Below are 27,326 nucleotides of genomic sequence, written 5' to 3' on the forward strand. Positions count from 1 at the left end.
ACATTTGATGACAATTTCATTCCAAATGAGAACTCTAAATGAGGTCAAATTGTAATTAAGCACATTGAATACTCACGAAAGGAAAAATTTTCAGATAAGGTGTGGTGCTACAAAACAACACAATATTTTAGTCCAATAAGCCCTGTTCTTTCCACAAACACCTTTCAATTCACCTTATCACAGACCTCACCCAAATTATTATTCAGAAAGCTTTTCAGGAGCAAGTCCCCGTTCCCAAGCATAATTAAAAAGAGTCCAGAGGGCAGCACAGTGGCACAATCGTTAGCACTGCTGCCTCACAGTGCCAGGGATCTTGGTTCAATTCCAGCCTCAGGTGACTGCCTGTATGGAGTTTGCACGCTCTCCCTGCGCCTGCGTGGATTTCCTCCGGGTGCTCCAGTTTTCTCCCACATTCCAAAGGTGTGTGGGTTAGGTTGATTGGCCCTGTTAAAATTGGCCCTTAGTGTCAGGGGGATTAGCAGGGTAAATGCATGGGGTTACGGGAATAGCGTCTGGGTGCGGTCATTGTCAGTGCAAGCTCAATGAGCCGAATGGCCGCCTTCTGCATTGTAGGGATTCTACATCTACCAGCCTTACAGTCCTGCACAGTGGCAGTGGGCGGCACAGTGACACAGTGGGTAACACTGCCTCCTCACTGCACCAGGCCCCGGGTTTGATTCCGACCTTGGTGACTGTGTGGAGTTCGCACGTTCTCCCCATGTCTGCATGGGTTTCCTCCCGTTGCTCCAGTTTCCTCCCATAGTCCAAATATGTGCAGGTTAGGTTGATTGGCCATGATCAAGTGCCCCTTCATGTCAGTAAGATTAGCAGAGTAAATATGTGGGACTACTGGGATAGGACCTGGTTGGGACTGTTGTCAGTAAAGACCATAGGGATTCTATAATTCTATTCAGCCATGATCAGATGTTTTCCACAGATGTAATTCGCATGGTCCCAGCAGCTTAACGCTACATTATTCTGGGCAGTTAACATCTCAGTCCAGATTTTCCTTAATACCTTCAATCCTATTCCATACCACAATTTCCCCTCCCACCCAGAGAGAAAAGAGAATTGAAATTGCATTACCCACTTTCTGGTATCTGATCAACATACTCAGTTACTTCTTGAGGTAAAATTAATTCCCTAATAATCACCTCTGGCACGGCACATAATTGTTATTCCCTGCTGTGCATTCAGTGCACATATGAAAAACCTACAATTCTTGGTGGTTCTTACTATTTCAAAGGTTTGGACCATATTTTCCCTGCTTCTTCCACAAACCGTTAACAAAAACAGTCTCAGCTCTGAAACTGCTTCACAATTCACAGCCCTAAATGCCTGACTCAGTCTTGTCAGATAAGGTAGCCCAAGTTTGCATTAAATAATTGAAATGTGGCCTTAGCTTTCCTTTATCTTGCTCCAATTTATGGTCATTTTTATACCATGATTTCAGGATTTTAATGGGTGTTTTGAGGTTCACAGCTCATAAATCCATCCATTCATAAATACTGAAATACACACAAGGGTATATCATTACTCGATTAACCATGATAATACCTTCATGCTTACATTACAGAAACTTTTTCCAGTTTTGATACTGAAGATTCATTTATGTTGATTGTTCTAATGTACATTTCTTCATATTTATTTCACAGTTGGTTGAGGGGCGACCTGATAGAAGTTTACAAGATTATGAGAGGCATGGACAGAATGGATAGCCAGAAGCTTTTTCCCAGGGTGGAAGAGTCAATTACTAGGGGGCATAGATTTAAGGTGCGAGGGGCAAGGTTTAAAGGAGGCAGATTTTTTAACCAGAGGGTGGTGGGTGCCTGGAACTTGCTGCCGGGGGAGGTAATGGAAGCAGACACAATGGTGACTTTTAAGGGGCGTCTTGACAAATACATGAATAGGATGGGAATGGAGGGATAAGGGGTTTTAGTTCAGTCGGGCAGCATGGTCGGTGCAGGCTTGGAAGGTCGAAGGGCCTGTTCCTGTGCTGTAATTTTCTTTGTTCTTTGTAGTTCATCTGCCATGCTTGGCTCATTTATTTACTTAGCCCAAATCTTTCCTCATGACATTAATCAAGAGTGAACTAGTCATCTGGCTGCATCCTGTAGAGAATAACCACTATGTTCTAAAGTTATCGAGATCAGACCAAGGCAGAATTCCATTAATTACTCTTTTTGAGCTAACAACATGGGTATTTTGTCCCTTGAAACTATTCACAACCTGACAAAATGGTGAATAAAATTTACTTCATTCAGTAGATGCTTCCAATATGTTTGAGAGACACAATCCATGTCTACCTTGCTCATCTTGTCAGATATGCCATGGTGTTGCTCACAATAGGTCATGGGATATTCACATGTATTAACAGTACATTACCAGGCTAAGGTAACTTACAATACATTACAGCAACAGCACTCCGGCAATTACTCAGAAATACACAATTCTATCTACCATTGCTTAAACCTTCGTTAGCTTCGACCTTAATGACTACGATGCAGCACCATGGAGTTTGCTGACAATATTCATTTGATATCATCTCAAATATTCTGAAGGTCATGCAGTATTGTAGTGGTGTCAAGATAATGTCAGCATTGGAGAAGGAGGAGGAGTGACCTACGATCAAGGAAACTGAGGACTAACTTCTGGAAATGTTTTGAAATTTATTTTGAAATGTAGCATAATTTATTTTGTTTGCCATAGCCTCAACAATATTTACTTGATCCTCCCAACACCAGATGGCATTGTCACATGCTAAATCACATCATCCAGGAATGCCCATAACCACCAATCCACTGAGTAAGATGTTTCATATTGTTTCAAAAACTAATTTAAATTCTTACACTTGGACCAACCATGAATTAATGAAAAAACTGCCCTCAACAGCTAGAATTGGGTTTCAGGAGAACCAACTACAGCAATTAATCATAAAAACTAGAAGCAGGAGTAGGCCATTTGGCTGTTGGAGCCTGCTCCTCCATTCATTTTGATCATGGCGATCATCGAATTCAATATCCTGATTCCTCCCACATCCCTTGATCCTTTAGCCCCTCGAGCTATATCAGATTTCTTCTTGAAATCAGACAATGTTTTGGCCTCAACTACATTCTGTGGTAGTGAATTTCACACATTCACCACCCTCTGGGTGAAGAAATTTCTCCTCACCTCAGTTCTAAAAGGTTTATCCCTTATCCTCAAACTATGACTCCTAGTTCTGGATTCCCCTATCATTAGGAACATTCTTTCCGAATCTACCCTGTCTAATCCTGGTAGAATTTTATAAGTTTCTATGGGATCCCCTCTCACTCTTCTAAACTCCAATGAATATAATCCTAACCAACTTAGTCTCTCACGTGACAGATGTGCCATCCCAGGAATCAGCCTGGTAAACCTTCGCTGTACTCTGTCCGTAGCAAGGACATCCTTCCACAGATAAAGACACCAAAACTGTACACAAAATTCCAGATGTGGCCTCACCAACGTCCAATACAATTGCAGCAAAACATCGCTATTCCTATACTCAAATCATCTCGCTATGAAAGCCAACATACCATTTGCTTTCTTTACTGCCTGCTGTATCTGCGTCGCTTACTTTCAGCAACTGATGCACGAGGAAATCAAGATCTCGCTGAGTATCCCCATCTCTCAATTTACACCTATTCAATATCTGTCTTCCCATATTTGCTATCAAAGTGGATAACCTCACACTTATCCACATTATACTGCATCTACCATGCAGATGCCCACACACAGCCTGTCCAAATCATGCTGAAGCATCTTTGCATCTCCTCACAGCTCACCCTTCCACCCAACTTTGTATCATCTGCAAATTTGGAGATAATGCATTCAGTTCCCTCTTTCAAATCATTAATATATAATATGAACAGTTTGGGGTCCTAGCATAGATCCCTGCGGGACCCCACTAGTCTCTGCCAGCCAATCAGAAAAAGACCCATTTATGCCAACTCTTTGCTTCCTATCTGCTCACCAGCTTTCTATCCATCTCAAAACATTACCTGCAACCCCATGTGCTTTAACTTTACATTGTAGTCTGTTATGAGAGACCTTGTCGAAAGCCTTCTGAAAGTCTAAATAAACCACATCCACTGGTTCTCCTCGATCAACTCTACTCGTTACATCCTCAAAAAATTCGTCAAACATGATTTTCCTCTTGTAAATCCTTACTGCCTTTGATTGTACCACTGCCTTCCAAATGCCAAGTTATGAAATCCTTAATAGACTTCCCAAGTACTGACGTTAGTCTCCCTTTTTTCTCTCTACCTCCCTTTTTGAACAGCAGACTTACATTAGCTACCCTCCAATCTGTAGGAACTATTCCAGAGTCCAAAGAATTTTGGAAAACCACCACCAATGGATCTACTATTTCCAGGGCCACTTCCGTAAGTATTCTGGGATGAAGATTATCAGGACCTGGAGATTTATCCACCTTCAATCCCATTAATTTCCCCCAAACCATTTCTCTACTAATGCTGATTTCCTTCAGCTCCTCACTAAAACATGTTTCTCTCAGCTCTTCTGGAACATTATTCATGTCTTCCTACGTGAATACTGAAGCAAAGTACAAATTCAATTCCTCAGCCATTTTATTTCCTATTATGAATTCTCCCGTTTCTGGCCTACATTCGTTTTTGTCAATCTTTTTCTTTTTGCATATCTCTAGAAACTTCTACGGTCAGTTTTTATGTTCCCTGCTAGCTTACTTTCATACTTTGTTTTTCCCTCCTTAATCGATCCCTTGGTCCTCCTTTGCTGAATTTTAGACTGCTCCCAATCCTCAGGCCTATTGCTTTTTCTTGCCAATTTGTATGCTTCTTCCTTGAATCTGATACTATCTCTAATTTCCCTTGTAAGCCATGGTTTGGCCACAATTCCCTTACCACTCTTGCACCAAACAGGAATAAACAACTTCTAGCGTTCACCTATTCATTCTTTAAAAGCCATTGCCTGTCCACTGTCTGTCCTTTTAGAAATGTTTCCCAGTCCGTCATAGCCAATTCATGCCTAAGACCATCATAGTTATCTTTATTGAGATTAAGGAACCTGGGTCTCAGAATCAACTACATCACTCTCCACTTTGACAAAGAATTCTACCATATTATGGTCACTCATCCCCAAGGGTTCTCTCACAACTAGATTGCCAACTAATTGTTTCTCATTGCACAACACCCAGTCCAAGATCCCTTGTTGGTTCCTCAGTGTATTGCTCTAGAAAACCATCCTGTATGTACTTCAGAAATTCCTCCTCTATTGTACTGTGACTAATTTGACTCTCCGAATCTAAATGCAGATTATATAACCACAGACACTCCTTTAACACATGCACCTCTGATTCCCTGTCTAATGCTTTTCCCAATATTACCACTACAGTTTGGTCTGTATACACCCCCACCAATGTTTTGCCCCTTGTTTCTGAACTCGATCCATACTGATACCACATCATCAATGCTAATATCTTTCCTAAATATTGTATCAATATACTTTTTAATCAATCATGCAACTCCACCACCTTTCCGTCTGTCCTTCCTAAACACTGAATAGCCCTCAATGTTTAGCTCCCATCCTTGCTCACCTTGGAGCCATGTCTCCATAATGCCAACTATATCGTAACCCTTTACATCTATCTATGCAACTAGTTCATCCATTTTGTTTCGAATGGTCCGACTATTCAGGTACAAAACCTTAAGGTGGGCCATTTTAACATTTCTTTTCCCTTTCCTACTAATTTTTACTTGGTCCTCATCTGCTCTGGCCCTCGATTTCTCTGCCTATCACTTTCCTTATTCTCCTTGCTGTCTTTTCCTCTTGTTCTTAATTTTTCCTGCTCTGCATCCTTGCAAAGGTTCCCAACCCCCTGCCATATTAGTTTAAACCCTCCCCAACCACTCTAGAAATTACCCACCCCTCCCCCTCCCCAAGAACATTAGTCCCCATCCTGCCCAGGTGTACCCCATCCAGTTTGTACAGATCCCACCTCCCCCAGAGCTGGTCCCAATGTCCTAGGAATCTGAAATCATGCCTCGCCCCCCCGACGCAATCTTTTCAGCCACCTCTTCATCCTATGTATCCTGCTTTTTGTACTCTGACTAAGATGTGCGGGTTAGGTTGGCTGACCAAAGATGTGTGGGTTAGGTTGATTGGCCATGCTAAATTGACCCTAGTATCAGGGAGATTAGCAGAGTAAATGTGTGGGGTTACGGGAATAGGGCCTGGGAGGGATGTTGTTGGTACAGACTCGATGGGCCGAATGGCCTCCTTCTGTACAGTAGGGATTCTATGACTAGCACGTGGCACAGGTAGTAGTCTTCAGATCACTACCTTTGAGGTCCTACTTTTCAGCTTGCTTCCTAGCTCCCTATATTCTGCTTTTAGGACCTGTTTTTTTTTAAACCTATTTTGTTTGTACCGTGTACTACAACCACTGGCTGTTCGTCCTCCCCCTTCAGAATGTCCTGCAGCCACTCTGAGACATCTTGACCCTAGAACCAGGGAGGCAACATACCATCCTGGAGTCTTGTTTGCGGCCACAGAAACGCCTATCTATTCCCTTTACAATTGAATCCCCTACAACTATTGCATTCCCAAACTTTTTGCTCGTCCGCTCTGCAGCAGAACCAACCGTGGTGCGACAGATTTGGTTGTTGCTGTTTTCCCCTGAAAGACCATTCCCCTCAACAGTATCCAAAATGGTACATCTGTTTGTAGGGGAATACCCACAGGAGATTCCTGCACTGCCTGCCCAGCTCTCTTGCTCTGCCTGGAGGAGCAAGGAGTGTGGATGAAACAAATTAGCCAATTTGTTTTGATCTTGCCCTCTCTGGATAACTTTGCACTAAAAGTCTTGTTCTTTGCTCTCTCTGACTTTCCACATTAATTCATCTATCTAGCTCTGTTCCTTTTCATTTATAGTTATTTCAAACTGCAATGTTAAGTAAGTTTTAACCTATGCTGCATTTTCACAAATGTCACCAATAGCTAATGCCCACTACCCTAGCAATGCTCATTCTACAGTCCCCACTGTCCATCTTCAAACTATTCCCATCCTCCAACCACCCACTACGTTTAATAACGATCCAAATGCCCTCAACAGATCTCTCAAGCACTTTATTTGCAGTAATTAATTTCCCATCTAAAGTTTTTAAAATCTCATACTGATCAAATTGATTACATACTATTCCAATCCGTCACATGTAATCTGAATTAACCCTACTCCCAACAACTCCTTTATTACTCAGCATTCTATTTTATCCTGCCATCCCATTGACTATCACTGCATCTACTTCCTTATAAAACACAATTTCTTCTCACTTCTGATCAGCAATTCAATACCTCACCATTCCAGATATATCGTTTTTAACAACAGAAATTATATGTGAAAAGGAAGAAACACGATTATTCCCTGCGTTATACATGTTTGGCTTTGAAATGATCCAAAAGAGCTGTTGAGAAGAAATAGACAGAACTGCAAACTTTGAGAAGCTTCCAATAATAATTAACCTTCAACTGATGCCAAAACTTGGTTAGATATTTGCCATAGGGGATAGAGGGTCACTAAACTTAAAAGGGCAATCCAGCTCAACAGCTAACATGACAAACCTGCTCCAGAACCCAGTCTGCCCATAAGCATTGTGCATCCATCTTATTCCAGGTATCATACCTTGGTTCAGAGCCATGGATTCATTCATATGAGGTTGCAATTTGGTCCATCAAGTACATGCCGGTTTTCCATCAGCAAAACAGTCACCCCACTCCCAGTGACAGGCAGCATGGTTTTATACGGGGAAGGTCATACCCCACCAACTTGATTGAGTTTTTGAAGAGGTGACAAAGATAATTGATGAGGGAAGAACTGCGGATGTAGTTTATAATGACTTTAGTAAGGCATTTGACAAGGTCCCACATGGCAGACTGGTACAAAAACTAAAATTGCCTGGGATTCGGAGTGGGCTGACTTGATGGATAGAGAATTGGCTTGGTTATAGAAGTCATGATGTGGAGATGCCGGCGTTGGACTGGGGTAAACACAGTAAGAAGTTTAACAACACCAGGTTAAAGTCCAACAGGTTTATTTGGTAGCAAAAGCCACACAAGCTTTCGAGGCTCTGAGCCCCTTCTTCAGGTGAGTGGGAATTCTGTTCACAAACAGAACTTATAAGACACAGACTCAATTTACATGAATAATGGTTGGAATGCGAATACTTACAACTAATCCAGTCTTTAAGAAACAAAACAATGGGAGTGGAGAGAGCATCAAGACAGGCTAAAAAGATGTGTATTGTCTCCAGACAAGACAGCCAGTGAAACTCTGCAGGTCCACGCAACTGTGGGAGTTACAAATAGTGTGACATAAATTCTGATTCTAGGATCGCATGATAAAGACTCAGGAGGAAAAAAGCAGAAATATTTATGTGAAATAGTGTGACATAAACCCAATATCCCGGTTGAGGCCGTCCTTGTGTGTGCGGAACCTGGCTATCAGTTTCTGCTCCGCGACTCTGCGCTGTCGTGTGTCGCGAAGGCCGCCTTGGAGAACGCTTACCCGAATATCAGAGGCCGAATGCCCGTGACCGCTGAAGTGCTCCCCAACAGGAAGAGAACAGTCTTGCCTGGTGATTGTCGAGCGGTGTTCATTCATCCGTTGTCGCAGCGTCTGCATAGTTTCCCCAATGTACCATGCCTCGGGACATCCTTTCTTGCAGCGTATCAGGTAGACAACGTTGGCCGAGTTGCAAGAGTATGTACCGTGTACCTGGTGGATGGTGTTCTCACGTGAGATGATGGCATCTGTGTCGATGATCCGGCACGTCTTGCAGAGGTTGCTGTGGCAGGGTTGTGTGGTGTCTTGGTCACTGTTCTCCTGAAGGCTGGGTAGTTTGCTGCGGACAATGGTCTGTTTGAGGTTGTGCGGTTGTTTGAAGGCAAGAAGTGGGGGTGTGGGGATGGCCTTGGCGAGATGTTCGTCTTCATCAATGACATGTTGAAGGCTCCGGAGGAGATGCCGTAGCTTCTCCGCTCCGGGGAAGTACTGGACAACGAAGGGTACTCTGTCCACTGTGTCCCGTGTTTGTCTTCTGAGGAGGTCGGTGGGTTCCACAGTGGAAAAAGGAGGACGGCCTCAACCGGGATATTGGGTTTATGTCACACTATTTCACATAAATATTTCTGCTTTTTTCCTCCTGAGTCTTTATCATGCGATCCTAGAATCAGAATTTATGTCACACTATTTGTAACTCCCACAGTTGCGTGGACCTGCAGAGTTTCACTGGCTGTCTTGTCTGGAGACAATACACATCTTTTTAGCCTGTCTTGATGCTCTCTCCACTCCCATTGTTTTGTTTCTTAAAGACTGGATTAGTTGTAAGTATTCGCATTCCAACCATTATTCATGTAAATTGAGTCTGTGTCTTATAAGTTCTGTTTGTGAACAGAATTCCCACTCACCTGAAGAAGGGGCTCAGAGCCTCGAAAGCTTGTGTGGCTTTTGCTACCAAATAAACCTGTTGGACTTTAACCTGGTGTTGTTAAACTTCTTACTTGGTTATAGAAGACAGAGAGTAGTGCTGGAAAGGTGTTTTTCAGAATGGAGATCAGTAGCTGGTGGTATTCTGCAGGGATCAGTGCTGGGACCTCTGTTTGTAGTATAAATAAATTATTTGGAGGAAACTGTGGGTGGTCTGATGAGTAAGTTTGCGGATGGCAAAGATTGGTGGAATTGCTGATAGTGCCAGGGATTGTCAGAGTATATAACAGAATATGGATAGATTAGAGACTTGGGCACAGAAATGGAAGATGGAGTTTAATCCGGACAAATGTGAGGTGATGCATTTTGGAGGATCAAATTTAGGTGTGAATTATACTTAAATGGCAGAACCCTTAAGGACATTAACATGCAGAGAGATCTGGGTGCGCAGGTCCACAGTTTCCTATAAGTAGCAACACAGCTGGCCAAGGTGGTTAAGAAAGCATAGAACCATAGAAAATTACAGCTCAGAAACAGGCCTTTTGGCCCTTCTTGTCTGTGCCGAACCATTTTTTGCCTCGTCCCACTGACCTGCACTTGGACCATATCCCTCCACACCCCTCTCATCCATGAACCCGTCCAAGTTTTTCTTAAATGTTAAAAGCATTTACCACTTTATCCGGCAGCTCATTCCACACTCCCACCACTCTCTGCGTGAAGAAGCCCCCCCTAATATTCCCTTTAAACTTTTCTCCTTTCACCCTTAACCCATGCCCTCTGGTTTTTTTCTCCCCTAGCCTCAGTGGAAAAAGCCTGCTTGCATTCACTCTATCTATACCCATCAAAATCTTATACACCTCTATCAAATCTCCCCTCATTCTTCTACGCTCCAGGGAATAAAGTCCCAACCTATTCAATCTCTCTCTGGAACTCAGCTTCTCAAGTCCCGGCAACATCCTTGTGAACCTTCTCTGCATTCTTTCAGCCGAATTTACATCCTTCCTGTAACTAGGTGACCAAAACTGTACACAATACTCCAAATTCGGCCTCACCAATGCTTTATATAATCTTACCATAACACTCCAACTTTTATACTCGATACTCCGATTTATAAAGGCCAATGTACCAAAGGCACTCTTTACAACCCTATCCACCTGTGACGTCACTTTTAGGGAATTCTGTACCTGTATTCCCAGGTCCCTCTGTTCAACTGCACTCTTCAGAGTCCTACCATTTACCCTGTATGTTCTACTTTGGTTTGTCCTTCCAAAGTGCAATATCTCACACTTGTCTGCATTAAATTCCATTTGCCATTTTTCAGCCCATTTTTCCAGTTAGTCCAAATCCCTCTGCAAGCTTTGAAAACCTTCCACATTGTCCACTATACCTCCAATCTTTGTATCATCAGCAAATTTGCTGATCCAATTTACCACATTATCATCCAGATCATTGATATAGATGACAAACAACAATGGACCCAACACCGATCCCTGCAGCACACGACTAGTCACAGGCCTCCATTCAGAGAAGCAATCCTCCACAACCACTCTCTGGCTTCTTCCATTGAGCCAGTGTCTAACCAATTTACTACCTCCCCATGTATACCCAGCAACTGAACCTTCCTAACTAACCTCCCATGGGGGACCTTGTCAAAGGCCTTGCTGAAATCCAGGTAGACAACATCCACCGCCTTCCCTTCATCCACTTTCCTGGTAACCTCCTCGAAAAACTCTAATAGATTGGTCAGACATGACCTACCACGCACAAAGCCATGTTGACCCTCCCTAATACGTCCCTGTCTATCCAAATATTTGTAGATCCTATCCCTTATCACACCTTCCAATAACTTGCCCACCACCGACGTCAAACTTACTAACCTATAATTTCCCGGATTTCTTTTGGAACCCAGAACAACATGAGCCACCCTCCAATCATCCGGCACCTCCCCCGTGAATACTGACATTTTAAATATGTCTGCCAGGGCCCCTGCAAGTTCAACACTAGCTTCCCTCAAAGTCCGTGGGAATACCCTGTCCGGTCCTGGGGATTTATCCACTCTGATTTGCCTCAAGACAACGAGCACCTCCTCCCCTTTAATCTGTAAAGGTTCCATGACCTCCCTACCTGTTTGCCCTATTTCCGTAGACTCCATGCCCATTTCCTTAGTAAATACGGATGCAAAAAAATCATTTAGTATCTCCCCCATCTCTTTTGGTTCCATACACAGTCTACCACTCTGGTCTTCAAGAGGACCAATTTTATCCCTCGCTATCCTTTTGCTCCTAACATACCTATAGAAGCTCTTTGGATTTTCCTTCACTCTGTCTGCCAAAGCAACCTCATGTCTTCTTTTAGCCCTCCTGATTTCCCTCTTCAGTAGCTTCTTGCACTTTTTATACTCCTCGAGCATCTGATCTGTTCCTTGCTGCCTGTACATTTCATACAACTCTCTCTTCCTCTTAATCAGTGTTACAATCTCCCCCGAGAACCAAGGTTCCTTATTCCTATTTACTTTGCCTTTAATCCTGACAGGAACATACAAACTCTGCACTCTCAAAATTTCTCCTTTGAAGGCCTCCCACTTTCCATTTACATCCTTACCAGAGAACAGCCTGTGCCAATCCACACTTCCCAGATCCCTTCTCATTTCATCAAATTTGGCCTTTTTCCAGTTCAGAACTTCAACCCGAGGACCAGATCTAACCTTATCCATGATCAGGTTGAAACTAATGGCACTATGATCACTGGATCCAAAGTGTTCCCTCACACTCACATCCATCACCTGCCCTAACTCATTTCCCAATAGGAGATCCAATATCGCATCCTCTCTAGTTGGCACCTCTATATACTGATGTAGAAAATTCTCCTGAACACATTTTACAAACTCTACCCCGTCTAAACCTTTAACAGTATGCGAGTCCCAATCTATATGTGGAAAATTAAAATCCCCTACTATCACAACTTTGCATATGGCATGCTTGCCTTCATCGGTCAGGGCATTGGGTACAAGAGTTGGGAAATCATGTTGCAGCAATGTGGTTAGGCTGCATTTGGAGTATTGCATACAGTTCTGGTCGCCACACTACCAGAAGGACATGGAAGCTTTGGAGAGAGTGCAAAGGAGGTTCACCAGGATGTTGCCTGGTCTTGAGGGATTTGGCTATGAGGAGAGGTTGAATAAAGTAGGATTATTTTCACTGGAAAGACGAAGGCTGAGGGGAGACCTGATAGAGGTTTACAAAATTATGAGAGGCATAGACAGAATGGATAGTCAGAAGCTTTTTCCTAGGGTGGAAGAGTCAATGACAAGGGGCACAGGTTCAAGGTGAGAGGAGGAAAGTTTAAGGGAGATGTGCAGAGGTGGTGGTGGAAGCAGACACATTAGCAACATTTTAAGAGGCATCTGGATGGGTACATGAATAGGGAGGGAATAGATGGATACAGACTGAGTAAGAGCACATGATCGGCACATGTTTGGAGGGCCAAAGGGCCTGTGCTGTACTTTTCTTTGTTCTAAAACCACTGTTCACCATCCTCCAGTCTGAAATATGATCATTTATCATTACTTTTGGATGCTCATTCTCCTCATGGAGAATTTAGAGATAACCCCCTCGAAAGTCCCCACACTCTGAACACAGAAATTGCCCAGCAAGTTTGGATTTCGGATGGGCAATCCCACTGTGTCTGGAACCCTCCGAAACTCAAGAGTCGGAAATTTTTGGATGGTTCAGACTTACTTACCAGAATAGTGACACGGGAAAAGTTAGAAGGATTAAAAATCAGTTCTAGCTCCTGGGTAACTAGTCTACTGAGCCCTAATCAATTCCCCACTGCAGCCCACAACTAGCCCTTCCTACCTCCAAAACCACCTGACTAGCTCCCCTCAACCACCCAACTACCTGTCCTACACCATTGCCGCTTAGCCCCAAATACCCTCCCACCTAACTATTCCTCAACCCTCCACCCATACCCCTCCCAACTCGCCCCCCCTGACCTAATGACTACTTCCTGACCTCCTACTCCTGTCCCCCCAGCCATCCTTACATCCAACTAGCCCCACCATACTATCCTCCCTCCCAACTGCCCCTTCCTCCTGATAATGCCTCCCCACTGCACCCCAATTCTCCCTTCATTCATTTACCTGCCACTCTATCCCCTCATTCACCCACCTGCCACCGTAGCCCTCACCCACCCCCCTGCCACTGTACCCCTCACCCACCCACCTGCCACCTGATCCTTCACCTACCACTCGACCCTTCACCCACTCACCGGCCACCTTGCCCCTCACCCACCCACCTGTCACCATACCCCTGCACCAGATACCAGCCATCCTACCCTGTCACTCACTTACCTTTGCTCTGTAGCTTCTCGAAATGGCTGAAAGTGGTTATGGGACATTTAAACCCACAGGAAAATAGTAACTACTGGCGTAAATAAGGGACATGGCTTGGCTGCCCCAGATGCTCTTGCACTATGAGGAAGGACTCTGAGAATAGTTAACATGCACATTTCCGAGGAGGCATGGTTCAGAGGACTCGACAAGAAATGTGGCAACTGGGTGCAAGGAAAGTAAATATATAGCAGAGTGACAATCCAACAGTGATTGCCACATCTCGGAAGATTAGACCCACTGTTTTCTGTCCTTAAGTTTTAAGCCAATTTTTAAAAATCCATTTGAATACTGACCCTCCTATTTTATGAGCATCATTTTTTTTTAAACCAGCCTTTTGCATGGTAATTTGTCTAACACTTCCTTAAAATCCATATGAGCAACATCCACCACATTCCCTTCAACAACTCTCTCCAGAACTTCATCCAAAAAATCAATTAGATTAGTTAAGCACAATCTGCCTTCTGCAAATCTGTGCTGGCTCTATGTAACTAACTCAAACATCTCCCAGTGCCTGATGACTTTTTTTGCTGATTATTGTTTCTAACACCTTACATACCACCAATGATAAACTCATTGGGCCTGTAGTTGCTAGGACTGCCCTTACACCCTTTCTTGAATACAGCTGAATTTGCCAGGAGTATAAAATTTGCAATAATTTGTTCTGGCTAATTGACTTTAGCATTAGAGTGACCTGGAACACAAAGACTCGGTTTTGAAAATATTACAACCATGCTCTATCTCAGATATCTGGAATAAATCTCACAATAGATCAACTGCAATTAATAAAAATTAGTACTTTCAACAAATTTTCCTCTTGATTCCAAAGATGTTCAGGTTAGGTTGATTGGCCATGCTGAAATTGCCCCTTAGTGTCCTGAGATGCGTAGGTTAGAGGGGTTAGCGGGTAAATATGTAGGGATATGGGGGTAGGGCCTGGGTGGGATTGTGGTCGGTGCAGACTCGATGGGCCAAATGGCCTCTTTCTGCACTGTAGGGTTTCTATGATTCTATGATCTATGATTGGTTCGTGCGACTCTTCTGATGAGAACCTCATTTTACATTGTTCCTAGCAATTGTTGATTATTTGACAATTTAACTGCCTATAGTGCTATGATCAATCCTTGGGAACAAGGCAATACAACAATTTTATCTGTAAAATTGTCTAATGGCATGCTCAGACTGGCCTTCTGCACATGACTGTCCTTTCCATTTCCACGAATCACAATTGAGACAGAGCCTTAGGTTACCTAAACCTGACTTTCTGCAGGTCTCCAAGTCCGTCAAACATTACAAGCTCCCTACTCACCTTCAAATGTTTTCTAAGATTGCATTTTCTCAACTAATGCTTTCATTCACAGAAGTCCCTCATTCTTGGTGAAGTGCCAAGGGTCTATTTTCAGTTGAAGCCACCATTTAAATGCAGGTTGTTGTTTCTGTAGTTGGTAATTATGATTGCTGGCACAGTAACTACTGTTCATTCGTCACTGTTTCTATGGTAACTTCTTCCCATTGATCCTGATGATTTAGCATTTTAACTACCATTCTACACTTGAGTAAATATGTAGAGTCACTATTCATGTAACCTTTTGTGTCAGCCCGGTTTAGTTGGCAATGAGCTTAAATTTGGGAAAGAGGTTGCTTACATTTGAGTCCCATTACATCAGCGTAAGTGAATGACTTTCAGATGTAATGAGAGTCTGTATTAAATGCAATGACATCTTTCTTTTGAATGTGACAAGCTGACTATTTGCCAAAGCTTCTCCAAACCAATATTTTACCCTTGAACAAAGCCACGGGAAACCAACTATTAAATTCCAAAATAATGAATTGTATAGTTCATAGTAACATATTCATGCACAGCAAGGGCACACATCTATGACTACAGTTTCACACTAAGGGGGTAATAGGGATGATCAAGGTATTTGTATCAATGTACTGTATGAAGATTAAGAGCCACTAAATGACAGTTTCACAAAGGACACAAGGATGATTTAATACAGGACAAATAAAACAAGATGTATATTTTCAGATGTGGTTCAATTCTCATAGCATTAACTTATCAAGTTACATCTATAAGGACTACTTTATAGGGGTGATGGGGGTGGGGGGGGTGTGGTGGGGAGAGATGCTTGGCAGAAAGGGCAAGGATGGAAATAGGGGAGTAGGGTGAGGGGAGGCAAGGTCAAGGAGGGTTCAATGCTGGGGTGGTGGGGAGGGGGGCAGAGACAGGGCGAGGGTGGATTAGGGCAAGGGCTGGCCGGGCAGGAAGGGGAGAAGAAAGTAACAGATGAGGGAGAGAGACAGTGAGGAGGAAAAATGGTGAAAACAACATATCAACATCAGTCCCATATTTCCTGTTTCAGTACAGCAGCTACATTTCATTCCAGGTCTCTTATAATTAATCTCAATCTTATTGCCCTAATTAGTTTACCCTACATACGAAATTATTAGGACATTTTTCATTATGCAACAATGCACTACCCCTATTCCTATTTATTCATTCGGGAAATAAAATAGGACATGTACAGAAATTCCATCAGTGGTTTCTTTAGGGATTGTGTGCTGTCTAATTTTAGATAAGAAGTGGTTGAAGTTGTTGCTGTGGAACTTATATTTGCATTGCTACAGTTTCCCTGCAGGTAGGCAGCCGACCCAGGATTTTAATAAAACAGAGGTTGCAAGAGCCAAGTTCTCTCAGGATGTGACTTTTGTAATCTGGTAACAAGAATGAACTGCCCAGAAATCCACTACGTTTTCAAAACTTAAGGATTTTTTTTTGATTTTCCACTTTATTTGCTGTGGATGTTTTGGAAGAGAAATCGTAAGAATTTTGAAAATATAAGTTTGAGTACTGAAAATATCAATTGTTATATTATTTCGTATTTTTCAAGATTTATACTCAAATACAAACAGATCATCAAATACTTATTAGAGAAGTGCGAGGTTGTGCATTATGATAGCAGGAATATGGAGGCCGCCTGCTTCTTGGAAAGTAAGAGTCCAAATGGTGTAGAGGTGCAAAGGGATCTTGGGTACAGATATGTTAATGTTAGATGTAGTCATGATGTGGAGAGGCCGGCGTTGGACTGGGGTAAACACAGTAAGAAGTCTCACAACACCAGGTTAAAGTCCAACAGGTTTATTTGGTAGCAAAAGCGACTAGCTTTCGGAGCGCTGCCCCTTCGTCAGGTGAGTGGGAGTTCTGTTCACAAACAGGGCATATAATGCCACAAACTCAATTTAAAAAATAATGGTTGGAATGTGAGTCTTTACAGGTAATCAAGTCTTAAAGGTACAGACACATAATGTGAGTGGAGAGAGCGTTAAGCACAGGTTAAAGAGATGTGTATTGTCTCCAGACAGGACAGTTAGTGAGATTTTGCAAGCCCAGGCAAGTCGTGGGGATTACAGGTAGTGTGACATGAACCCAAGATCCCGGTTGAGGCCGTCCTCATGTGCGCGGAACTTGGCTATCAGTCTCTGCTCAGCGACTCTGCGTTGTCATCTGTCGTGAAGGCCGCCTTGGAGAACGCTTACCCGAAGATCAGAGGCTGAATGCCCGTGATCGCTGAAGTGTTCCCCAACAGGAAGAAAACTGTCTTGCCTGGTGATTGTCGAGCGGTGTTCATTCATCCGTTGTCGTAGTGTCTGCATGGTCTCCCCAATGTACCATGCCTCGGGACATCCTTTCCTGCAGCCTATCAGGTAGACAACGTTGGCCAAGTTGCAAGAGTATGTACCGTGTACCTGGTGGATGGTGTTCTCACGTGAGATGATGGCATCCGTGTTGATGATCCGGCACGTCTTGCAGAGGTTGCTGTGGCAGGGTTGTGTGGGGTTGTGGGCACTGTTCTCCTGAAGGCTGGGTAGTTTGCTGCGGACAATGGTCTGTTTGAGGTTGTGTGGTTGGTTGAAGGCAAGAAGTGGGGGTGTGGGGCTGGCCTTGGTGAGATGTTCGTCTTCAACAAAGACATGTTGAAGGCTCCGGAGAAGATGTCGTAGCTTCTCTGCTCCGGGGAAGTACTGGACGACGAAGGGCACTCTGTCCACTGTGTCCCGTGTTTGTCTTCTGAGGAGGTTGGTGCGGTTTTTCGCTGAGGCGCGTCGGAACTGTCGACCGATGAGTCGAGCGCCATATCCTGTTCTTATGACGGCATCTTTCAGCGTCTGGAGGTGTCTGTTGCGATCCTCCTCATCTGAGCAGATCCTGTGTATATGGAGGGCTTGTCCGTAGGGGGTGGCTTCTTTAACGTGTTTAGGGAGGAAGCTCGAGAAGTGGAGCATCATGATGTTATCCACGGGCTTGTGGTACAGTGAAGTGCTGAGGTGACCGTCTTTAATGGAGATGCAACCGATTCCGGAGAGTCGTCCATGGTGAGTGTGATGGTGGGATGGAACTTGTTGATGTCATCATATACTTGTTTCAGTGATTGTTCACCATGAGTCCAAAGGAAGAAAATGTCATCGATGTATCTGGTGTATAGCATCAGTTGAAGGTCCTGTGCGGTGAAGAGGTCTTGTTCGAACCTGTGCATGAAGATGTTGGGCATATTGAGGTGCACATTTGGTCCCCATGGCTGTTCCGTGTGTCTGGATGAAGAACTGGTTGTTGAAGGTGAAGACATTGTGGTCCAGGATGAAGTGGATGAGTTGTAAAATTGCATCTGAAAACTGGCAGTTGTCGGCGTTGAGCACGGAGGCAGTTGCAGCAATGCCATCGTCGTGGGGGATGCCAGTGTAGAGTGCCGAGACATCCATTGTGATGAGGAGTGCTCCTGGTTCAACTGCTCCATGTGCTGAGTTTCTGTAGGAAGTCCGTAGTGTCGCGACAAAAACTGGGGGTTCTTTGTACAATGGGTTTCAGGATGCCCTCGACGTAGCCGGAGAGGTTCTCGCACAGGGTCCGATTGCCCGATACGATGGGACGGCCGGGTGTGTTTGCCTTGTGTATCTTCGGGAGGCAGTAGAGATCTCCAATGCGGGGAGTCTGTGGGATGAGAGCATGGAGGGTGCTCTGAAGGTCCGGATCAAAGGTCGTGATCAGTCTGTTGAGTTGACGGGTCTGTTCTTTGGTCGGATCTGCGGGTAACTGTCTATAGTGTTCCCCGTTGTTCAGTTGTCGGTACACTTGTTTGCAGTAATCCGTTCTGCCCTCCTAAGAACAGGATATGGCGCTCGACTCATCGATCGACAGTTCCGACGCACCACAGCGAAAAACCGCACCGACCTCCTCAGAAGACAAACACGGGACACAGTGGACAGAGTACCCTTCGTCGTCCACTACTTCCCCGGAGCAGAGAAGCTACGACATCTTCTCTGGAGCCTTCAACATGTCATTGATGAAGACGAACATCTCGCCAAGGCCATCCGCACACCCCCACTTCTTGCCTTCAAACAACCACACAACCTCAAACAGACCATTGTCCGCAGCAAACTACCCAGCCTTCAGGAGAACAGTGACCACGACACCACACAACCCTGCCACAACAACCTCTGCAAGACGTGCCGGATCATCGACACGGATGCCATCATCTCACGTGAGAACACCATCCACCAGGTACATGGTACATACTCTTGCAACTCGGCTAACATTGTCTACCTGATAGGCTGCAGGAAAGGATGTCCCGAGGCGTGGTACATTGGGGAGACCATGCAGGCGCTACGACAATGGATGAATGAACACCGCTCGACAATCACCAGGCAAGACTGTTCTCTTCCTGTTGGGGAACACTTCAGCGGTCACGGGCATTCGGCCTCTGATCTTCGGGTAAGCATTCTTCAAGGCGGCCTTCACGACACACGACAACGCAGAGTCGCTGAGCAGAGACTGATAGCCAAGTTCCGCACACGAGGACGGCCTCAACCGGGATCTTGGGTTCATGTCACACTATCTGTAACCCCCACGACTTGCCTGGGCTTGCAAAATCTCACTAACTGTCCTGTCTGGAGACAATACACATCTCTTTAACCTGTGCTTAACGCTCTCTCCACTCACATTGTCTGTACCTTTAAAACTTGATTACCTGTAAAGACTCGCATTCCAACCATTATTTTGTAAATTGAGTTTGTGTCTTTATATGCCCTGTTCGTGAACAGAACTCCCACTCACCTGGCGAAGGGGCAGCGCTCCAAAAGCTAGTGGCTTTTGCTACCAAATAAACCTGTTGGACTTTAACCTGGTGTGTGAGACTTCTAACAATGTTGGATGTACTCAGCATATCTGGCAGCAATTGTTGAAAGGAAACAGTTGACGTTTTAGGTATGTGAAGTTTTGTCAGAACCATTGACCTGAAACATTTGCCCAGATCTTCCAGTCAGCAGCAAAACTGTGGCTTATGCCACTAACTGCAGTTTAAATCGGACTCTTAGCTTATTCATCAGCTTCAACATGAATAAACTGTTGAGGAGAAATTCAAGACATAGTGCCAAAAGTGGTTGAAGTGAAACCACGTTGGCTTTGTTATCATGCAGCGTTTGGTAGAGCATTTTTAATCAGTTTGCCATTCTAGCTCCCCAACCACCATCGGGGTGTATGGATGTTGGCAGGGGGCATGAAGGAAGAGATGGGTGCGGGAGTGGGAGGAGGGCGAGAGGCAGGGTTGTAGGTTAGGGTTGCGGAGTGGAGGGAAGGTGTTGGCGTTTGAACCAGATAAGTCAGGGGTGTGGATTTGATGGGAGCTGGGGTGATCCAGGGTGATGGGTGGGGTTTGAGCCAGGGCTATGGGGTTGAGCTGGATGTGATGTGAGTGAGCTGGGGATGTTGGGACAGTTGTGAGCCTGAGATACAGTTTGATGTGTTTAGCAATACCAGTGTTGATGGGAATGTAAAGACACTCTTTCTGATTTAAGCAAGCTCCACACCTGCTCGGAGCAGCGTTAAATAAATCACGATAAAAGGTTACGTACGTCCCAGGCAAACAGCCCAAGTTTACGCACTGACAGATCTGAGTGTGGGCTCCCACAGCCATATCTGTTGAACATCAACTGTATTTTCCTTTCCACAGTTGCTGCCAGATTTGTTGAGTACATCCAACATTAGTATATCTGTACCCGAGATCCCTTTGTACCTCTGCCCCATTTGGACTCTTATTTTCCAAGGAGCAGCCAGCCTCAATATGCCTCCTACCATAATGCACCACCGCGCACCTCTCTAATAAGTATTAACTATCATCGCCACTGTCACCCCACCTCTCCAATGTGGTGTCATCCCTACATTTTGAAGCAGCACTTCAGATTCCGTCTCTGTTCTGACTTCATTAACTCACTGCCCTTTACACTGTACCCTTGTTCTAATAAATGTTGATTGCCTACCTTGTCCAGTCCGATTCTGTCGAGAATCTATGTTTGTTTGTCTCCGTTCTGATTGTTCCTCGTTTCCACCATCTACAAAACACAAATGTCAAGCTGTCAGTATACAAGATCCATCATTGTAACGGATTAGGAATCAACATATTCAATCTCCAGCCAATAAAGCAGAGAGACTTGCACTGTTTTGAATAGCGATGAAAAACATCAATGACACACAAGTATTGAATGGCTCACAGCATCAGCACTGGCAGTAATGGAAATCAATGAAGAATTATCAAGAATGTTTGTATTGAAAAGATGTTACCAGCATTCAACAAAATTTTGTAAGGAAACAAATTCATGGTTAACCTTGATCTATTGAGTACTGAATTTCCTTTAGACTTCATCTTATACAAATATACTCTTCAGTATCCTGTACCCGATATGAAATTACAATGCGGCTAAATTCTGATTTGTAATAGTAAACAGGCCAGTTCTCGAATCCATTATTAAGGTGGCATTAGCAGAACATTTCAAAAATCATAATGCAATCACGCAGAGTCACCATGATTTTGTGAAAGGGAAATCATGTTTGACAAACTTATTAGACTGCTTCGGGGACGTAACAAGTATAGTAGATAAAGGGAAACCAATAGATGTAATTGAATTTCCCAAAGGCATTCAATGAGGTCCTGCATAAAATGTCACGGCACAAAGCAAAAGGTGATGGTGTTGGGGTGGTGCATGGATAGAGGAGCGATTTATTAGCAAGAAATGGAGCCAAGATGAATGGGTCATTTTCAAGTAGGCAAACCGTAACTAGTGCAAGGCCACAGGGATCAGTTAATCTGACCTTAACTATTTCTGATGTTTGAGGGCAAATCAACATCTGGCACGTGGGAGGCTTTCAAGTGTAAGTTGATAGGGATTCAGGAGCGGCACATTCCTGTAAGGTTGAAGGATAAGTATGGCAAGTTTTGGGAACCTTGGATAACAAGAGATATTGTGAGCCTAGTCACAGAGAAAAAGGAAGCATTTGTCAAAGCTAGGAGGCTGGGAACACACGAAGCAAGTGTGGAATACAAGGAAAGTAGAAAGAAACTTAAGTAAGGAGTAAGAAGGACTAAAAGGGGTCATGAAAAAGCATTGGCCAGCAGGATTAAGGAAAATCCCAAGGCTTTTTGTACATATATAAAGAGCAAAAGGGTAGCCAGGGAGAGGGTTGGCCCACTAAAGGACAAGGGAGGGAACTATGTGTGGAGCCAGAGGAAATGGGCGAGGTATTAAATGAGTACTTTGCGTTAGTATCCACCAAAGAGAAGCACTTGGTGGATGTTGATGAGTCTGGGAAAGGATGTGTAGATAGTTGAGTCATGTTGAGATCAAGGAGGAGGAGGTATTGAGGTTCTTGAAAAACATTACGGCAGATAAGTCCCCAGGGATATACCCCAGAATACTGAGAGGCAAGGAAGGAAGTTGCTGGGGCCTTGAGAGAAATCTTTGTATCCTCACTGGCTACAGGGGAGGTCACAGTAAGAAGTTTAACAACACCAGGTTAAAGTCCAACAGGTTTATTTGGTAGCAAATGCCACTAGCTTTCGGAGCGCTGCCCCTTCGCCAGTGAAGTGGAGAAATGCTCACAAACAGGGCATACAGAAACACAACGTCAATTTACAGAATAATGATTGGAATGCAGTCTCTACAGATAATCAGGTCTTAAAGGTACAAACAATGTGAATGGAGGGAGCATTAAGCACAGGTTAAAGAGATGCGTATTGTCTCCAGACAGGACAGCCAGTGAGATTCTACAAGTCCAGACAAGTTGCGGACTTGCAGAATCTCTTGTCTGGACTTGCAGAATCTCACTGGCTGTCCTGTCTGAAGACAATACGCATCTCTTTAACCTGTGCTTATTGCTCCCTCCATTCACACTGTTTGTACCTTTAAGACTTGATTATCCGTAAAGACTGCATTCCAATCATTATTCTGTAAATTGAGTTTGTGTCTCTGTATGCCCTGTTTGTGAGCATTTTTCCACTCCATCTGACGAAGGGGCAGCGCTCCGAAAGCTAGTGGCATTTGCTACCAAATAAACCTGTTGGACTTTAACCTGGCAACTTTTGATTGCATTGAAGCACCAGTGCAACATGATCTATGTGGGAAATTTCAATATAATTTTGGTCATTTTGAAATGTTTCTAATGTTCTTTCAGATATTTTACAAGTAAAGTATATTTTTGCAACAAAGAAAAAGTAAATGAAGCTTGAAATCCCACATACTTAGTAATAGCCACAAGATTTCACAATTTTAAGCAAACAGAACTTTACTACACATTATCAAAGTAAAATAATTTAAAACATCGATCTAATATTCTCAGATTCATAATTAACATGAGCTAAAAATTACTTAGCAGGCAAACTATGAACAAACACACCACACTGTCCATTAAATGACACATGCGACCAAGACAACACTCTCAATTTCTCAACAACACACCCAGAATGTCAGTGACCATGAAGATTCAAAAAAATCTCTAAATCTTAGTTTCCCTCACAAGTTTCAAAGATCTAAACTCTGAATTTCCTTGGAATCCATTCTTTCTTGGACTGTCTCAACAACTGCTCACCTTCAATGATGCAAACCCTCTTCCTAAGACTCTCCCCCATGGAATTCACAAGTCTGCACAGTGGCCTCTAATCACTGGCACACCTCCAACTCTTCCGCAAACTGCTAGCTTCATGAAGCTGGCACTTCCCCTGGATTTATAAGCACTCCAGTCTCTCGACTACACCAAGCTATAAATGGCTCTCAGAGCTTCTGCGAGCCCTAACTGCCTAGCAGGGAGCAGTGGCCTTCTATCACCTTCTCAGTTTCCCAGGTCTTCTCTGAGCCCTAACTCCTGGAGTCTGGTAAGAGCTCACAGGGCCTCTCTGTGAGCTGAAAACCATGAGGTCGAAACCTGCAACGAACAACTGCACTCAGGATTCCTTTGAGCCTCAGCTGCCTGGAGCCTGCTTTGAGTGTAACTGCCCTTGACATCAAACAGCAAGTGACAGAATGTGGCATCAAGGAGCCCCAGCAAAACTGAAGTCAAATGGGAATTATCAGAGGGAAACCTCCCAGCAGGCCAATCATCTCAAATCTGGGGCATCACTGCAGGAGTTCCTCAGATCCAACCCTCTTCAACTGATTTATCGAAAACTTTCCTTCCATCGTAATGTCAGAAGTGGGAGATGTTTGTTGATGATTGCAAAATGTTCGGCAAACATGTGTGACTCCACAGATACTGAAGCAGAGCATGCCCAAATGCAGCAAAATCTAGACAATATCCAGGCTTGGTCTGACAAATGGCAACTTACATTCATGTCATACAAGTGCCAAGTAATGACCATCTCAACTAGACAGAAATCAAACCATCGCCCCAGGACATTCAATGGCATTACCATCACTGAAACATCCGCTATCAACATCCTGGGGGTAACCATTGACCAGAAAGTGAACTGGACTAGTCATGTAAATATTATAGCTACAAGAGCAGGTCAGAGACTGGTCTTCAGCTCTCCTGCACCATGTAACTCACCTTCTGACTTCCCACAGCCTATCCAGCATTGATAAAGCAGCAGTCAAGAGTGTGATAAAATATGCTCCACTTGCCTAAATCAACTCAATTAATTTGTACCCCACCCATAAACATTCACTCCCCCACCACCGACACACAGTAGTGTATACCATCTACACGGTGCACTGCAAGAACTTATCAAGACTCCTCAAACAGCACCGTCCAAACCTACACTGCCACCATCTAGAAGGTAGCAAACGCCACTCGCTTTCGGAGCGCTGCTCCTTCGTCAGGTGAGTGAGAGATCTGCTAACAAACAGCAAACAGGGCATATAAAGACACAAACTCAAGTTACAGAATAATGAATAATCATTATTCACCTGACGAAGGAGTAGCGCTCCGAAAGCTAGTGGTGTTTGCTCCCAAATAAAACTGTTGGACTTTAACCTGGTGTTGTTAGGCTCCTTACTGTGTTTACCCCAGTTCAACGCCGGCATCTCCACATCATGACCATCGAGAAGGACAAGGGCAGCAGATCATGGGACACCAACATCTGTAAGTTTGTCTTCAAGCTATACACCGATTCTGACTTTTAACTATATCACTATTCCTTCACTGCTGCTTGGTCAAAATGCTTGAACGTCATCCCTAACAGCACTGTTGGTTGTACCTGCACGACATGGTCTGCAGCGGTTCAAGAAGGCAACTCACCACCACCTTAAAGGCAATTAGGGGTGGGTAATAAATACTGGCCTAGCCAATGACATCCCATCTCATGAACGAGTATGAAAATAAATTACTGGCAAAGGTTCAGCCATTGTAAACAGCAGAAACTAGACTCCAATCCCAATCTTTTTTCTTCAGAATTTTACAGGGCTTGTTTCAATAATATTGCTTTTAAGCACCCACAAAAGATGAAACTCTTTAAAACACAATGTACACACACAAACCCTTTTTTGAATGCTGAATGCCAAATTAGTTTTTTTTAAAAAAACATTCTGTAACTTTCTTCTGAAAGTATGATGCTGCAATGCAATTAACTGATGGTACACCTTGCTCATTTCGCTGCCCATTTTAGGTCATTCGGGTGTAGAGAAGTCCACAGCAAAGCTCAATTCTGTCCTCAGCAGATATCCGATCATATTTCACTGGGTAGCGGAATAGGAATCAAAACATGTCCAATTCAGGGACACTGACAGCAATTTTACCAGTCATATAACCAACCCACCTGGTATTTACTAACTTAATACGGGCTGTGGGTTGAATCAGATTCCTACTACACACACAAGGCAGCAGATATCTACATTAAGCTATTAGGGAAGCTATTCATTGGTGGGGAAGCATATTTCCTCTTCAAATAAACCTACACAATATCTTATAACTCTCAGGAAATATTGTTTTTGAATTTCCAAAATCCCCATACAAGCTGCTCCAATAACATTTGAATTAATTGTGAACAGTATTGTTTAACTTGACACTTTAGCTGAGTATAAACTGGTCTGGAGATTTTCAAACCTCCCTGACATAATAACCCAAACATCAAAGTTCGCTTGTCACTCTGAAATCATGATAGAGTAATGAGGATTACAATCTATGAAAATGAAACCAGGCAGATTTACAAGTTTGCTCTGCTTTAGAAACCACTTTCTTTCTTGGATTTACAGCAGTTATGTTCAGTGCAAGATAATCAAAAATTCAATTGTGTGTACCCAACATATCTGGTAATTCAAAGTTGGAAATATGGCTACCACAGAAAATAGCCTTGTAACCAGATCCACTTGGTGGCGCTCATGTGAGCAAAAGCATTATTAAAATACTGTACAGTTTTACGTGTCGCTCCCATTCAATTTTAGCACAGCAATGGCGACAAGATTATTTTTTAAAACCTTTGTGTACAGAAAACCTAAGCAACCACAGAGCATCACCATTCTGATTCAAGTGTAATAATCAATGTTTTGAACAGCAACAGGGTGAGATCATACTCAGTGAGGCCCAGCATGTCTTAATTACATTCTCAAGAAAAATAAATTAAACCACACATTCTATCAAATATGTGGAAATAAAATGTAATGTTTACATTCAATGTAGGTTAAAGGAAAATGACTCTCTGAATGGGTCCTGACTACAATGCTGTAATGGGGTTTTTGAACTCTCATGCTCCACCAAATGCTTCTTCTATAATGGCTGCCTCAATTAGATTTATATTTATCTCTTGTTTACATAACCCAAAGTTATATTATATTTTTTTCAACACTGCTAATGTTTCATAAGACCCAGGTCAGGACAGGGTCACTTTCAGCATACAGTCTTTATGTCAAATAGCTAGTCGCATTCTGTATCAATACTCACACAAAAACTGATCCTTTGAATGGAAAGACTGCCAGTGTTCATGGAGTAGGACCAGCATGACTGAGCAACTACTTTTCAATGTAAAGCAAACCGCACAAACAGGGGGCTATGTTCCTGGGAAATCTCACAAATGACGAACATATTTTATAATGGAAATCAAATTTAAGAGGTCCCAGACAATAAAAGCAATACTTCTTTTATATAAATATAAAGATGTCCCACTGTTTAGCAAATTAAGCAATATATACTGGTCA

At 43.5% G+C, this 27,326-nt stretch overlaps 1 protein-coding gene across 3 annotated transcripts in view; it reads right to left on the reverse strand.

Annotated features, from left to right (window-relative positions):
* Positions 1-27,326, reverse strand: part of LOC144500569 (protein TANC2-like) — a 1,073,639-nt gene that overhangs the window by 537,726 nt on the left and 508,587 nt on the right. For all 3 annotated transcript variants that reach the window (XM_078223699.1, XM_078223697.1, XM_078223698.1), the window contains one exon: positions 21,189-21,260. In XM_078223699.1, the coding sequence (XP_078079825.1) occupies positions 21,189-21,260 (72 nt within the window). The remainder of the gene's footprint in view (positions 1-21,188; positions 21,261-27,326) is intronic.

Source organism: Mustelus asterias, chromosome 11, assembly GCF_964213995.1.
Source record: "Mustelus asterias chromosome 11, sMusAst1.hap1.1, whole genome shotgun sequence".
Taxonomy (NCBI): Eukaryota; Metazoa; Chordata; class Chondrichthyes; order Carcharhiniformes; family Triakidae; genus Mustelus; species Mustelus asterias.